Raw genomic sequence first — 17,056 nt, forward strand, 5'->3', positions numbered from 1 at the left:
CACTACCAATCTCAACAGAATTTTCCACCTCGCAAGAAACCTCAACATCACCTTCCACCTCGACTACAAGAGAGTTCCTCACCACCTGGCCATTAAAAGACGCCGTCTCCACCAGAGAGGCCACAGCAGTACCCTCGCAAGGGACCTCACCTTCATCCTCAACTACATGAGCCTCCTCCACCACATGCTCCACAGGACCAACCATCGCCTTCTCCACCAAAGAGACCACAGCAGCACCCTCATCCACCACAGCCTGAGCCACCACATGCCCTTCCACAGCCTGCCCAATCAAAGCACAACCCCCGACTGCATCCACAACTCCACAACCAGGAACACCAGGTGCAGCAGCACCATCAGAGCCAGCAACCGAAGGCACTCCAAGCACAGACGCCCTCTGGGCAGAAGGCAGCCAACGACCACCTCGTTTCTTTGCAAACAGACCAGACGGAGAGTTTCCCAGCCCTGGCGCAACAGCAGCACCACGCGAAGACCCCTCCCCCGATGGAATAAAAACCCCATCCTTGTTACGGCAACCCTCCACATCACCCACAGCCAAAGTAATGGCCTTCTCCGACCCGAGAGCACCCACCTTCTCGCCTTGTGCAGAAATTCCCCCTCGACCCTTATTCAAACCAGATTTTCTGCAACTCTCTCTGGAGTGCCCAAGCTTCGAGCAAAAATCACAGTAAAAGGGAAGCTGTTCATAGACAACTTTCTGGTAGAAACCATCAGCCCCACATCCAATCCAAACCTTCGAAGGAAGCGAAGAACGAATCAACTTCAACACAGACACGAGCCGCCACGATGCGCGTACAATTGGATGTAGCACCATCAATCTTTAAAACCCTGCCAATTGCACTGGCAATAGAAACCAGAAAATTGCCTTGGTAGAAATTAACTGGCAGACCAGGTAGGGAAATCCAAACTGGGGCAATGGGCGATTCCCAACCCGACACAAAATCAGATGTCCATTTCATGAAACGCAGAACAAACCCCTGGATGTGAATAACTTCCTTCAACCACACCTTAACAAAGTCCGCTTGGACAGCAAACCTGAGTAACACATGCCTCTGATCCAAAGTCGAGATGACGACATCCCCTTGAAGGAAAAGAGTCTTCTGCAAGCATTCCTTGATCAAAAACAGCAAAGGTCTTCCATAGCTGCACTTTGCAATCAAGGAAGAGGCAAAGGAACGTTCCGAGAGCTCCACCTCCTCCCTGGAGAAAAAAACTGCAGGTTCCCCAAAAAATTAAGAAGGTTTTTTTAAACCCACCTCAACAGGTGGCAAGGCAAGAGAGCGAGAGACCACCGAAGCAAAGGAGGCATGACCGACCCCAGCACCAGCAGATCCATGGCGTGGATTAGGGGGGCGATCCTCCCGAGGAGGAGGAATCGCCATCAACAGGTCCCACGAAAACCCTAGCTAACGTGCGCCTCCAGATCCACTAGACGCTAACTTGCGCAATGTCACGCCCGTCGGGAATTGCGAAAAAGATTTAATTATAACGCCCAACCCCCAAAGATTTTTTCACCAACTGTTGTTACGACAAGATTTTTCCCTTTAAATAAATAGCCGTGATTAGCATAACTAGAAATAAAGCTAACTGAACAATTAACTGAGCAGATTCTCATGAAAAGAAACATAACATAAAAGAATTAAGTTGAAGAAAAAAGCTATGATTACCATCTAAATTATTATTAATCGACATTACCTGATAGCCTTTAAGGTCCACCTTCTCCAGCAGCCTCCTAGTAGCAGTAATCTCATCACAGCTACCATGAAATTAATTGAAAGCAGAGTCAACACCTTTGAAGTGTAGACATGGTTATCAAATACTTGCCTCAAATATTAACAAGATTAAACCAGTTACCTGCCATCTAAAACCTGAGGGGCAAGGATGCCAAAACGACTTAGAAACTCAAAAAAAGTTCTTCTAGTAGGATATCCTGCACAACTTATTCTAATTGCTTCCATGACTCCCTGAAATAGGGAAAATGCAGAAAAGATTGTTGGCACTAAAAACAGCCAAAACTAACCAAAGGGGAAAAAGTACAGTCTTACCCCACATCGAAGTTGTTGTAGAACATTACTGTTCTCAAAAATAGCTGGTTTCAAAAGATTATTGGGTTTTACGCAGCGAATATAGTGTGGCTCAGTTGCACTCAGAGTTTCAAGCAAAGATACCAGTTGTTGCTGAATAAATAAATGAAAGATTTAATAACTCAGGAGTCCCATCAAGCAAACATGTATTCATATAACAATCAAATAGTAAGCAAATCATCAATTTATCATACCTTAAATCGTGAACCTATTGATGAGAACTTTGATGATTTGGATGACTCCTCAGCCAAAAGTGGGAACAAACCTGAGACAAATGAACACTTTGAAGCACTCAAAAGTGCCTGATGCTCAGCAACAACATAATCTTTGTTCTTGTCCAGGAACAACTCCGTTTGATAAGTGACCTGAAAAATAAGGGAAAACATCATCCACGGAAGAGATTCATTTTTCGTCTTTTAGGTACAATGCCATGACTTTAAACATATTAACTACAAGGAGCAGAATGAATGCAGCATACTTACATCACCAGCATAATGGCAAATGGTAAAGTCAGACTGGGACAACTTTGGCTTGCTGAAGCGTTTATGGTTTTTGAATGTCTGGTACAGCTTTTGGGCAAATGTCTCATGTGTTGATCTTGGAAACATACTACAAATCATAAACCACAGCTATCTCACCATCTCAAACAACCAAATTATAACATCCTAGTCCACTAACAGTAAAAAATAAATAAATAAATAAAATAAAAATAAAAAGTTAACATATAAATGAAGTACGAAAAATATCAATGCTTCACTGATAAACATACCAAGCCTCATCCAGAAGAGCAATTATGCCACCAGGCTTCTGAAAGCCATAAAAAGGAAATATTAGAAAGGCAAAACCGAAATTCACAACTAATTTCATTGAAACAATTGACCACCATATCAAAAACTAATGCATATTATTAACTAAGAATTTTGTGCAAAACTAAATCAAAATTAATGCACAAAGACAAGGCATATGTACATTATGGTGTTTATAAAAGAGAATAATAATAGAACTAATATATTTTGTTGACAATCTAAGACACCACAAAAGGTATCATCCTACGAAAAACATTTACAAATACCTAGCAAAAACAGATATCTTTCCCTTTTCCTGCATCACTATAATTTTAGTTCATCAAATATCCCAATAGAGATAATCTTCGACAACCTCTTTGAACACGTTTTGAAATACGAAACACTGGTGAGAAGAAAATTCGAGTAGGGGAATGCAAGGGAAGCAAAAAAAAAAAAAAAAAAAAATTCCTACAAAGGTTTGCAAGGAAAGTGTTAAACCATCTCATTTCTTGGTCCAGATGACAATGACGTCTTCACAAAGTTAATTAGAGAGTATTAAGGGATGAGCTTCCAATCTATATTTAGAGCTAAAATTGACTGATCTAACCAAATCAACAGCTAAGAATGAAATTCTCCGCATTCAACAATATACAGAACTTCTCAAAGTTCAACAACAAAACACCAGTGCAGTGACCCTTGTGAAAGGGAATCCAAGTGTAGACACTTGGGATTGGAACAGAAATGAAGAGATCCATGTGGAATTCACATTCACGAAACCATGAGGAGAGAGCAGTATTAAAAGTACTTGTAACACCATGGTATGGAAGGAAACTTGTTAACATTCCTCCTGTTTGCATTTGAGCTTTCATGCTTTCACTCAGAAACCCAGGCCACTCAGGTAAAGCAGAAATATTTAGAATATCTAAGGCAGAATGACTTATTCATACTTGTACTCGGATGAAATTATTCAGTCAAACAAACCTGTTAAGAGTGGTTTAAGGAGACCAAAAAGAGGTCTCGGGATTAGCGTCTGGCGCTGACGCTAATCCCAAGAATCCCAAGTAGTCTCCTTTTTTTGTTTTTTCCTTATTTGCCCCCAACCCTCCTTTATATGTTCTCTCTTTATTCGGTGAGATATTAATGAGATTCTAAGGCTGCGCTGCAGCACTCTTCTTCCTTCTTCTCTTCTTCTTCTTCTTCTTCTCTTCTCTTCTTTGTTATTGCAGGTTACAAAACCAAAGCACTGAATTTCTTCAAGAGCTGCAACTCACCAAAAGCATTGGTTTATCTACTATTTAGTTGAAAGCTTATTCAGAATGACTTATTCATACTTGTACTATCATGCTTTCACTAAGCAAACCAGGCCACTCATGTAAAGCAGTAATCTTTAGGATATCTAAGGCAGAATGACTTGTTCGTACTTGTAATCGGATGAAAATATCTAAAGCAGTAATCTTTAGAATACCTAGAGCACTGAATTTCTTCAAGACCTGCAACTCACCAAAAGCCTTGGTTTATCTACTATTTAGTTGAAAGCTGATTCAAGCAACGTGTAGTGTAGGATTTTCGGCACAAAATGAATCCTTGGAAGATCAAGACTTCCTTACATGGATAAGGATATATGATAGCATTGAGAATGAATATCTCACACCCAGATATCCAGCATTGGAAAATAATAAGGCGGACATTGAATTTCTTAGTGGATATTTAGTACTGCAAATTTAATATGCTATGAAGACTGTTTTGTATACAACTATACATTGACGCTGACCTTCCCTAGCTTTTAGGTGAAATGGTAGTGAACATGATGGTTTTGGGGAATTGAGCTTATATCTATGAAACACCAGCCCAGCTTTATTTATAATAGAATGTTGTGAGGTACAAGTACAATAATGCCTCTAGGGCAACACTAATAAACCCTAATGGACAATTCTACTCTTGTACCCATATTGCAACACTCCCCTTCAAGTTAGTGCATAGGTATCAAACATGCCCAACTTGCTAACAATAGGAATATAACTCTTGATACCAAGCCCCCAGCTAATTGTGTATCTGATGGAACAAATGGAACACAAATAACTCCTTGTTCCAGCACTTCTCCTTGATGAAGTGACTATCAATCTCTACATGCATTGTTCGATCATGTTGAACTGAGTTATGTGCAATGCTGATTGCCGATTTACTACCACAGTATAGATGCACAGGCAGCTCAACTGGAACACATAGATACTGAAGAAGATGAAACCAAAGAAGTTCACATATGCCATGGGCCCTAGCCCGAAATTCAACTTCTGCACTGGACCAAGCAACTACAGCCTGTTTCTTGCTACATCAACGTCGCCAAGTAACAAGGTTGCCACCAACAAAAGTGCAGTACCCTGAGGTAGACCTTCTACCATATGGGCAACTGGCTCAATCCGCAACAATAAGGGCCTCAATATGCAAATGATTGTGAGGAAAGAAAAGGACCCCTTTCCCAAGAGCTGATTTTAAATATCTCAAAATCCTATAGACTGCCTCCAGATGTGTTGAGTGAGGATCATGCATATACTAACTGACCCTACTGACAACAAAAGCTATGTCTTCAAACCAATCTCTGATAGATATATTTGTCAACTGGTTCACCATCCTTGTCCTTGAGATGGGAATTAGGTTCTAAAGGAGTATCTGCTGATTTACAACCCAAAATTCATGTCAGCTTAGACCGAGACGAAACCTTAGGGGAGTTTAAATAATACCAAATTTCGACTGGATTCGACCAGCTTAGACAATATTTCAGAAATTTCGATAGTTTCAACCAAAAAATACCAAGTTTCAACCAATTTCAACCAATTTCAACCAACCCAGTTTTGGTAGTTTCAACCAGCTACAGTAGTTTCAACCAGTTTTGGCCAGCCCATCACATGTCGAGTTTTACCCAAAAAATACCAGGTTTCGACCAGTTTCGACCAAATTTCGATATTTAGCTAGTCGAAACCTAGATCGGCATCGAAATCTTTATCCTTACGAAGAGACAATAGTATAAAAAGAGGGAGACATAGAGTCATATGAAACCACGTTAGAAATGGGATGTTGCGTGCAAGTTTTATGGGGTTTACAAACAGCAATTGGTAAGTTAAGACTAGGGATCACTAGAAGGAGAAGATTCACCAGATGGAGTGGGATCTTTTGAAGAACTTGGATCTGGTAAGGACAATTGGTCAGGTGCAATGGCGATGGTAGCATCAACTTGCTTCTTACATTGAGTACAAATAAAAACTTTTACCGGAGGAGTAGGAGGCTCCCCCTGGACTATGGGTTGCTCCTGTTCTTGTCTAGTCATGCTCTACTCAAGTTGCTCCCCCAGGACTGAAGGTTCCTCCTGTTCCAGACATGTCACACTCTCCTCAAGTTCAATATAAATATCTTCCACCGTAGGCATATCCAGAGAAGCTATTAAGGCACATCTTCCCTTAGAGAAGGCTCCCCTGAAGAGGTGCAGTAGATGGATAATAAGCCCCAGACTCATGAAAAACGACGTCCATGGTGACAAACAACTTCCGTGAGGGAGGTTGATAATATTTATCTCTCTTTCAGAGTGGCAGAATAGTCAAAAAAAAAATACATCGGAGCCCCCTGGGAACAAACTTCTCACACATGATGATTACAAGCAAAGACCACACATCCAAAAACTCTCGGTGGTACAACAAAGGAGGAGGAACCCAAAAGAATCTCAGCGAGATGCCAACACACGGGACGACATCCGGTTGATAAGGTAACTTGCCAAGAGCACTGCATTACTCCAATACTGGGGAGCAACGTTCATGGCAAACATGAGAGAACTGGCCACTTCCAAAAGATGACGATTCTTGTGTTCTGCCACATCATTTTACGCAGGAGTGTCAACATAACTAGTTTGAGGAATAATCCCATGACCAGAAAAATATAGTTGGAATGATCTGTCAATGTACTCCTTGCCATTATCAATGCGAAGGATTTTAACCTTGGGGTCAAATTGAGTCTGAACCATCTTATGAAATGACTGAAAGCATGGGAACACATCGCTCTTGTAACGTAAAAGATAAATCCAAGTAGTTCAGCTAAAACAATCAATGAATGTAACAAACCACCGGTAGCCAAAAATAAACATACAACATTACAACGAGCAAAGCCCCACAAATCAGAATGTATCACACCAAAAGGAACCAAACTTCTATTATCAGAAATAAAATAGACAACACTAGTTTGCTTGGCAAAAATGCAAGCATCACAAAAGAAACTGCTTGGATTACATTGCTTAACTAAATCTAGGAAAAGCTTAGATAATGAGCCTAGAGAAGGGTGACCCAAACAACGATGCCACCTATGTAACTCTGATGATGCAAAAGTAGACGAACCAGGGACAGATGCCACACTGGTCAAAGCTGATGGAGAGCTATCAAGCAAGTATAAACTACCAACCACCTTACCACTACCAATTGTACGTCCAGTTTCCAAATCCTAAAAAATACAATGAGTGGGAAAAAATGTTACTTTATAGTTTAGAACTCTCGTGAGACTACTAATAGAAAGAAGATTATTAGAAAATCTAGGGACATGTAGAACGGAGAAAAGAGACAACACAGAGCATTTAATGGAGCCCTTTCCCAAAATAGAAGAGAAGGAACCATCGGCAACACAAACTTTGTTGTTACCTGACAAGGGGAAATATTGAAAAAAAAAATGATTGGAAGACCCAGTCATATAATCAGTGGCATCTAAGTCGATTAATCCAAGGAATGGATACAACTAAGGCACAATTGCCACCGAAAGAAATACTTGAATGAGCAGGAGATGGATCAGAGATCACTAGCAGGGATGTGGCACAGGCAGCAGATAGCACTGATGAAGAGGAAGGGTCTAGCGACTCTAGCCTGGACATTAGACGACTCAAAGTCAATAACTCCTCCGAAGAGAGGGATGAATCTGTAGGAGCATCACCAGATGTGGAATGATGAGAAGCAGCAGAGTTGGATCGATCATGTCCACGACTGCGGGAATTGGAAGGACGCCCATGCAACTTCCAGCATTTGTCTTGGGTATGGCATTCCTTCCCATAGTAATCACACTTCACAGGTGCTCTATCAAGTGTAGGATGATCACTAGTACCACGAGAAAGACCCCCACGAGATGGAGTACCCGAGCCAGAGTACAGAGCAAACCGTTCCAATGTCACAGATGGAGCATAGCAGTGTGATGACTCTCTTTTGACTGTAACATGGCATAAGCCTGCTTAAGAGATAGGACAGAATCACGATTCAGGACATGAGCCAAATCTAATCAAACTCAATATTAAGGTCAGCGAGAAAGTCATATACGCGAAGCTTGTCCTCCCATTTTTTGAATGCAGTTGCATCTGTATTACAGGTAGCAGCAAAACTACTTTAGAAATCCAACTTTTGCCACATACCTCGTAGGGTAGAGTAGTACTAGGATAAGGACAACTCCTTTTGTTTGGTCTCGTGAATCTGCTTCCGTAGTTCATAATATTGGGCATCATTGGCAACCTGAGAGTAGGTATCCTTGGAGGCCTTCCGCATCTTAGCTGCAATGTCGAGAAGATAACTCCGAGAGATGGTAGGATCCATAGAATTGATGAGATATGACATGACAAGACAGTTGTCTGTATCCCTTTTTTTTTTTCTGAGAAGGACCAGCAACAGAAGGCTTGATAGATTCTCCTATGAAGTAGCCAGAAAAGCCACGGAAACCAATAGCAAGAAAACACGAACGAAACCACATCATGCAGTTTTTTCCATCTAATTTGATAGAGCTAATAGGAAACAAAGGAAAGTCGCGTTGAATGACCCCTTCCTGTCCAGTGGATGCGGTTGGTTGACATGTCAAACATTGTTGCTGAGCAAATATGGTCACAAAAAAAATCCTCCCACATGGAGAAAATAGCCAAAATTTTCAAATATGTGAGAGATTTAGGTCATATCGGTGTAATAGACCCTTGGTGGGAAAAAAAAACTCAACACCAAGTGTGAAGAAAAGAGAAAGGAAACGCGAGAGAGGCAGTGTGAGCGAGAGGTTGAGAGAAAGAGAGAGGGGGACGATGGTTATTGGCAGTAAGACCGAGAAAGGGTGGGCGGTTTAAACCAAGAGAGAGAGTGGAGGCAGTGGTGGTTTTAGAATTTGATCTATAATGGCATTAGGGTTAGGATCCCAAGGTTGATCCTAGCTCTGATACCATGATGGTTTTGGGGAATTGAGCTTATGTCTATGAGACACCAGCCCAGCTTTATTTATAATAGAATGTTGTAAGGAACAAGTACAATAATGCCCCAAGGGAAACACTAATAAACCCTAATGGACAATTCTACCCATGAAACCCATAATACAACAGCTTGCAATTAGGTAGTTTCAGCCCCAAACAAACAAGGAAAGTGCCTCAAAAAATGAGTCCAAAGTCAACAAAGTTATATCAATGCCACTAGATTCCATTCTAGTGAAATCGCATTCATTTAATTTTATAAAACTTCGAACACACATCCAACAACATCCTGTGCTCATTTCAAGTTGATATTTGACCTACGAGATGAATTTAACGTCCTCTATCACATGGATCCACCCACATCCATCCACGTATACCACAAGCCAAGTTATATGTCAAACAAAAACAAGCCAAATCAGCCACAGTGACACATAATATTTCCCATGAGTCATCCATGGCACAGACAAACTTATTCCATTTTCATCCACCCCACATTTGGTAGAATGATATTTGAAGCAATCTGAAGGCCATCAAAATTAGGGCAAAGAGAAAAAAGAGAGGGTCAGTGGGTGTCGTAGAAGCAAAGGGAGGTCAATGGGACCATTTGTAGGCAAGATGATCACAGATTCTAGCAGACAGCTTTGTCCTGTTAAAATTAGATCCATAAAAAATTCCCAAATCTTTGAGGAAGCATGGAGCCCTTGAACAAGAAATGCTCACATCATATGAAGGCAGTCTTCATTACAAAAAGTCTTGCAATTAAAATGAAGGTCTGCGAATGTTAGAGAACTTGCAAACCACAGATGCAGGGCAACTATATCCTACTTCCATCAATATACTTAGATGGATACTAGTTGAAATTAAGTATTGATTTCTTGAATGCATAGTCGTCGCGACACCTAGGAGAACCAAGGCAGTCTAAGTGGGAAAGAATTAAGGCGACACCAGCAAGGCGCCAATCCAGGCAAAGCCACCTGGACACCTTGACAACTATGCTTTAATGAAAAGTACTTGCAATCAAGACAAATACTTGTAAACAAAAACTAATAAGCTTACACATACAAAGTTAATTCACTTTTTCTAGGACAAAATGTCTAAAGAACATTAATTACGCAATGGTCCCACTGGATTTTCATTTAATTATCTAAAAAATCATATTCATTATCTGTTTGCCCCTGCGCTAAAGTGAAATGTACTACCCCAGATAACTGCTGATGCACGTTAAAGGAGTAGGGAGGGAGGGAGGGAGGGAGGGAGGTAGAGGAAAATATAAACCTTTTCAATGAGATCCAGAACATCCTGATTGTCAATGAATTCTATATAACTCCAATCAATTTCCTCTTTTGTGTACTCTTCTTGCTCCATTTTAAAAACATGCTGTCAAAGCAACACATATATGATATATTAACATTAATTCATGCTTAAAGAAAAAATAAATTTTCAAGGCAATGACTAGAGAAAGGATAAAGATTTCTATATAAAAACCTGGTTGAAATGTTGCTGTAGTTTCTCATTTGTCAAATTGATACAGAATTGTTCAAAGCTGCATAGAACCGACCATTGTTTTAGAGATTAATAAGCAATCATCTTCGCCAGACGTCACAATCTAAATACACATTACTCAGAGGTCTCAACCTGTGAATATATTCTTTCTTTAATAAGCAACGTTACACCAACTTATATAGGGTTCAAAAGAGCAGCAACATTAGACTATCTCATATAAGGTTCAAAAGAGCATTTTTCCCCCACTCACGAGAGTGGTGGTGATGCAGTAGCACTTTCGTGGATTGGTCCGAAGTTCGAGTCCATTTGGGAATCCAGACGGAAATGAACAGGATCCAATTTGGGTGGTCTAGTAGGAAATTTTAGGATTTTTATTTATTTCTATTTTGGGATTAACATGTAATCTTTTTTTTTTGGGTAGGTTAAGAACGAGATAGCTAAGTAGGATTTAGTTTCCTAATTGTTTTGAGTTTCCAATATAGAATATGTTTTTATTCCAGTTGGGGGCTGTCTTTTATTTATATGCATGTCCTACTATAGGGATTCAAATTTGAAGAATGAATTGAGTTGGTTTTTTGTTGCAGCCTGTGTGGCCAGAGCTTGAACGACCTCCCCTCTCTCCCCTTCCTTCCCCTGAGAGATCCTTCTCGTCTTCTTCCTTTCCCCCTTTTTCTCCTTGCTTCCTCCCAATACGACATTCCTTTTTCTGTTCTCTATTTCTCATCTGTCCTTGCCATTACCCTTTCCTGCATCTATCGAAAATTTGGTTAGGAACAACTTGTTAGAACTTGGATAACAATCCGTCTGGCCTGAAACTCTGGGACGCAAATCACTACCTCAGGGCGATTCAGTCCATTGGATATCTTTCCCCAAAGTTCCCTCTATATTGTTTTACTGATCAGAAACCAGATCTGGTATCCATTATTCTGCCAGAATCTGTTTCAGAATAGTTTTTAAACAAATCTCCAGCTGCTGGTTCACGGTATTGTGGGCTGGAATCAATAGAGCATTGAGATATTGACCCCTCCCTGAAATTTCGACTCAATACAAGCCTATTTGGTAGAGATCGAACACCAGTCCTACGCTGGTTTACCACTGGTTTCTTCTTGATCTCATGGGGAAGAATATGACTTGGTATTATTGTTTTCAATGCCACCATAATTCTTTTCTTTCCTAGAATACCCTCTTTTTGCACTTAATTCTTGTTCCTATCCTTAGAAGGTTAAGGAATAGGACTCAAACCAGCTAGCAGATCTAACCCAAATTGGGATCAAATGGAGGGGATATTGATAGAAGTTTGTCCTCCAAATATTACTGGAAAACAATGTTATGATTTCAAGTTCCACAGGCTTGAAGTTGCAGCAGAAAAATAGAAACAAAGCCCATTTGACTGTCAGATCAGCAACTTTGATAGCAGCACTTGGGCACTTCAATATAGACTTTAGTAGATGACCTCAGCAGCACTTCTGGTAATCGGATGATCTTAGCTGTGCACTTCTGGGAATCAGATGATCTCAGTTGTGCACTTCTGGGAATCGGACGATCTCACCCTTCTCAGCCACTCTCAGGACAATGCATTGCAAACAGCAACATAACTTTATTCATTAAATCATGGGCTCTCAAGAGCTGATTACAATTTTATATAGCCTAATGGCTGAGACAAAAAATAGAAACTAGACTCTAACTAGAAACTAGAGTCTAACTAGGATTCCCAATTAGGATTACAACTCAAATAGGAAACTAAATAAAAGTCTAATAAAATAAAACCTAACATCAACTCCTCTAAGCCAGTTGTCCAGGTGGGGCCCATATCATTGTTCATGTGAACAGTGTTTTTGCCCTTTTCTTCATGCTTTGATCTACATCACCTTTTCTTTAATTCATGTCCATTCCTTCTTGTCTCTACCTTATTGACCCTTTAAGATTCCATTTCCTCACCAAAATTGCCACCCTCCTTTGCAATCTTTAGTTTATCTACAGAATTGTCATCATTCTTTAATATTTGGTTATTGCACACTTGGGTGGGCCCATAACGAATCCAGACAGGGTATTGTGACCCTGGAATCGCATCAGGTGGACTGAGTAGGTACCATCTTCAAGCATTTTTTAATGAGTTTGCCACTCTCAGACTGAAACTCACATCTTCATGCAGGCATTTGAATTTCTACCACCACAAATGGTGGTGGCCCCTAATTTCGGGGATAGATAAGAAACTCACAATACCACAAAGTCACACTCTATAATGGTCCAAAATTGTTAGCCCAACACTAGATAATTACCTACAGAAACAGTTGTCTACCTAGATATTGATTTACTAACAGAACCTCAAAAACCCATTGGATTGAAAGAAAATGGCATAGTGACTACAGAAGCCCCAATGTCACCAAACACAAGTTAAGATGCCCTTCCATCAAACACAAAGGGTTTTTGTGCAGTTCCCTGCAAAATATTGACCTCTGAACATGATCCAACAAAAAGCATACCGGTTAAGCACCTGTTTGTCTTGAAACTCTCAAATCCATATATATCCAGCACTCCAATTAAGGACTTTGAATTTGGGTCTTGACCAATTGAATTATTGATCTTATTTACAAGCCTGCAGAAAACAAAAGAAAATATGAGAAAGATAAGAGTACAAAAAGACCTGAAAAAGTTATGTCTGATCAGAGTAAATTACAATATTCTCCTCAGAATGACAACTCCTAAAAAGGATCAAACCTACCAGTCAAATAATCTTGAATACACAATCTTCGCCAAAGCATCTCTGCTGAGAGTCGCAGCGGCTGGATCAAGGCATTTAGTTATAGTCTCATCACGAGTCACAATAACACGCTTGCATAAGGAATCTTCAAGAGCCTTTGCATCACACCTAAACAACACGAGCAGATTAGTGCACATCCATGTATGTGATATTAAATAAGCAGACATATTTAGTTCATATACATGAAAAGCTCTGCCGCAGTTCTTAGATGGAACCAAGATTTTTCATCTTTGGGCTCAGATGAATCAGTCTCTTGCCCTTTTTTAAATTCGATATTTCCCAAATGGAGGATTGCAGCCACAACTCGGAAAATGGCATCCTATGAAACAAAAAGGAAAATAAACAAAAAAAATTTTAGAAAAGTCAATATTTTGAGCAACGAAATCTGCCATCAGAATGACTCGTTAAAAATTAGCACCTGTTCTTCAGAGCTAATTCCAACCACTTCCATTGCCCTTCTAGTCGCAAGATATTCCTTTGCATCATCTATTTCATCCAACTCATAGCAATTCGATTGATTCAGATAATGAAATGATCTTAGATTTCCCACTTTGAACTTCTCAACATCCTATCCACAGACAAATGAAACAGAGAGAAAAAAAGATACCACAGTTAGCGGTCCACCTAAAGAGATTGTTATCAATGAAGTCATCTTAAATTCTAGAAAGGAGAGAGAAAGAAACAGCTAGGTGAACTGAAGAAGGATGGAAGTTTCCGTTGTAGCAAAACAATGCCGCCAGGGGAAGTTTTATAATAGAAGACAAAACCTCAACCTGGAATTGCACATCCAACAGCTTTCCCTACTCCATATGCAACAATCTTAAGCCAAGTGTGGTGCCAATGCAAGTAGACCTACTACACAAGGAAGTTGGATTGCATTACATAGTTTTCATGGCATCACCTAGGCTGGAGGCCATGGAACTAAATCTCAGTCAAAACTGACCGAAATCTCCAAGTTGTCTTGGTTTCGAGCCTGGCCAAAATGAAACCCGAGTCAAAACCCAGTGTCAAAACCTCGAAATGAGATCCGGCATGTCTTGGTTTCAGGCCTGACCAAAACCAAGTCCAAAACCGAGACCTCAATCCTTGGTCACCTAGTTGGTTTCACCTTGCGTCCAAGCCCCCCCCCCTCTTCCAACACCTTGGATCGCCTAGATGCCAACTATGATTACAATGCACCAAGACAGGAACCAATACTAGAGAGTGTCAGCAATCAGTGATGGTAAGGTAGCCTCCCTCCATGATCAGTTTCTAAACCCCCAAGTATCTGTGGATTATCGATCCAATTAAGCCACTAGGCCAGAGTACCAATAAATGATAGCTACAGTAACATCTAAATCAATGATCTGAAATGATAGCTATAATAAATTTCTGAGTATTGATTCTGAAGTGATACCAGAAAGGGGGGTAATTGAAAAATATCAAGGTCACAAAAAAGAAATGCCTAAACAAGAATCAAGAACACCTGATTTCTGTATGATGAGATACTGATAAGGGCAGCAAATAGACAATTACCTCAGATGGGGCAGCACACAGCATGTAGAAACAGTGATAATTTCTCTCAGGATCAGACACTTGACAAACACGTGATCGCTCAAGCAAGTAAGTTCTGATGGCAGCTCCAGAAATCCTCCCATGTTGGTCAAACTGAATCTCCACAAACTTGCCAAAACGGCTGCACTTTTCAATAATGTCCATAGTAACAAAATTAAAAGGACTACATGAAATAAATTTTGCACAAAAGATGAAAATTTGCAATACAAGGTCCTCCAACCTTGAGTTATTGTTTCTCACGGTCTTTGCATTGCCAAATGCTTCAAGAACAGGATTGGACTGCCACAAGGGAAAAATTAAGGAACAGAACAGAAATAGACATCATCTGTAGTTTGTCACTGCTAAGCATTCAGATATGATTAAGTCTCAAGGTGAAAAATAAATAAATACTAAGATCCTTTGGGCAATATAAGAATATATGATCGTTACCTCTAATACTTGTTGTTCCACAGTTCGCCCCTCAGAAACAGCTCTCCCTCCCATGTAAGCAAGATAGCGCATAAGCATTTTAGTGCTTTCAGTTTTACCAGCACCACTTTCTCCACTAACTAGAATTGCTTGGCTAATCCCCTCATTAATCATTTGTCTGCATCACAACAATAATGTGCTTTCATTGTGAAGGAAGTAGGAAATCTTCTGCACAACTTATGCCAAACCAAAGGCAAAGTATGGCAGAATACCTGTATGCAGCATCTGCAACAGCAAAGGGATGAGGGCTCAGCTCACCAAAAGCTGCCCCCTTATATTGTTCCATCATATGGCTGTCATACAAATGAGGTAATCTTCTAAACGGGTTCACAGCAATCAATATATTTCCTGTATAAGTCTGCAATAATCATTGTTAAATTAGCTTCAATATCCAGAGTTCAGTCTCACACACACACACAAGGACCACCGAGAATGTTGACACCTATTTAAATGCATTACCAAGAGTACGCACGATTCAGAAGAACATGTACTAGAGTTGGTGTTAAGAAACTCTTTTCACTTAAATAGAACCACTGATCACTAAGCAAATCCTAAATTCACCAATCCTCTGATAATACTTACATAAATTTCATTCATATCATATCTACTTCTTAAGTTTTCAAGCACTCCCGGTTCATGCAAATACGCCAGTTTTGTCATATCATCCACACCACATGGCGGTGCTTCAGCATCTTTGGGGTAGACATTGGATCTATTAACAACAACCTGCAATGAATAAAGCACCCAATGTCCATAAATATGGGTCATAAAGAAGGTGTTTCTGGAACAAACAACTAATGTAACATGGAGAACATTCAAGGTTGAATTCCCATTGATTCACAGAAACCCAAAGCAATAAACACAACTACCAAATTAATAGACTGTTCAGTGGGCCCTTAACAATAACAAACTATACATAGCCATAGGATAGAAAAATCAAATTTATAAAAGATGGACAAAATGCGCAAAACAATCATATTGAGACAACCATCACCGATTTCTAAGGATTTTGATGGACAAACAAAAGCCTTACTGAAACTCTGAAAGCACTCACCATTTTCCCTGACGTGCAGCTGACCTTAATTTCTTCACCATTGACCTCCAAAACTTCTCCGTCTGTCCAAGCTACATCAGGGTCCTCCACCCAAACAAAAGATCCTACAACAATATTGACAGGAGCAGCCTGCAGCCAATGGGGTTGGAAGATTACTAATCGATCAAGTAGAATCACATCTCTTAGAAAGAACAAGCATCAACAAATGCCTTTCAACCGCAAAACAAACATGTGAACCTTGATGCAACCATAATGACATCAAAACATTGAAGGTAAAACCACAATACAAACATGTGAACCTTGATGTAACCGAAATGACATCAAAACATTGAAGGTAGAACCGTTACTTTCAGAACCCAAGGGAGCTGTGTGAAACTTAACAGAAGAGTAGACTACTGCACCTATTGCACAATTAATAATACAGGTACCCTGGCAAGGCTGACGCAACAAGACCAGTATTTTCACGATTCAACTACAGCCATCAATTAGACACATAAGTCATTCAAGTCACATTCATTATGAAAATATATCCATGGAAACAGAATGTTCCAGCTTCTGTAACCATAGAGAATTAACAGAATCAGGTTAAATACA

At 40.1% G+C, this 17,056-nt stretch overlaps 1 protein-coding gene and 1 long non-coding RNA gene across 5 annotated transcripts in view; both read right to left on the reverse strand.

The window, feature by feature from the left end:
- Nucleotides 1-17,056, reverse strand: part of LOC122667506 (myosin-6) — a 36,754-nt gene that overhangs the window by 18,395 nt on the left and 1,303 nt on the right. For all 4 annotated transcript variants that reach the window (XM_043863786.1, XM_043863785.1, XM_043863783.1 and 1 more), the window contains exons 2-19: nt 16,463-16,591; nt 15,991-16,134; nt 15,621-15,766; nt 15,370-15,526; nt 15,161-15,219; nt 14,902-15,061; nt 13,805-13,954; nt 13,569-13,705; nt 13,348-13,494; nt 13,120-13,221; nt 10,608-10,665; nt 10,398-10,499; nt 2,872-2,909; nt 2,585-2,711; nt 2,297-2,467; nt 2,064-2,195; nt 1,873-1,982; nt 1,714-1,774 (exon numbers count right to left, since the gene is read on the reverse strand). In XM_043863786.1, the coding sequence (XP_043719721.1) occupies nt 1,714-1,774; nt 1,873-1,982; nt 2,064-2,195; nt 2,297-2,467; nt 2,585-2,711; nt 2,872-2,909; nt 10,398-10,499; nt 10,608-10,665; nt 13,120-13,221; nt 13,348-13,494; nt 13,569-13,705; nt 13,805-13,954; nt 14,902-15,061; nt 15,161-15,219; nt 15,370-15,526; nt 15,621-15,766; nt 15,991-16,134; nt 16,463-16,591 (2,130 nt within the window). The remainder of the gene's footprint in view (nt 1-1,713; nt 1,775-1,872; nt 1,983-2,063; nt 2,196-2,296; nt 2,468-2,584; nt 2,712-2,871; nt 2,910-10,397; nt 10,500-10,607; nt 10,666-13,119; nt 13,222-13,347; nt 13,495-13,568; nt 13,706-13,804; nt 13,955-14,901; nt 15,062-15,160; nt 15,220-15,369; nt 15,527-15,620; nt 15,767-15,990; nt 16,135-16,462; nt 16,592-17,056) is intronic.
- Nucleotides 3,268-4,545, reverse strand: LOC122667507. Its single transcript, XR_006333805.1, has 2 exons — nt 4,353-4,545; nt 3,268-3,868 (listed from the first exon to the last, which is right to left on the reverse strand). It is a non-coding gene; the product is annotated as an uncharacterized LOC122667507 (long non-coding RNA).

Source organism: Telopea speciosissima, chromosome 7 (genome assembly GCF_018873765.1).
Source record: "Telopea speciosissima isolate NSW1024214 ecotype Mountain lineage chromosome 7, Tspe_v1, whole genome shotgun sequence".
Taxonomy (NCBI): Eukaryota; Viridiplantae; Streptophyta; class Magnoliopsida; order Proteales; family Proteaceae; genus Telopea; species Telopea speciosissima.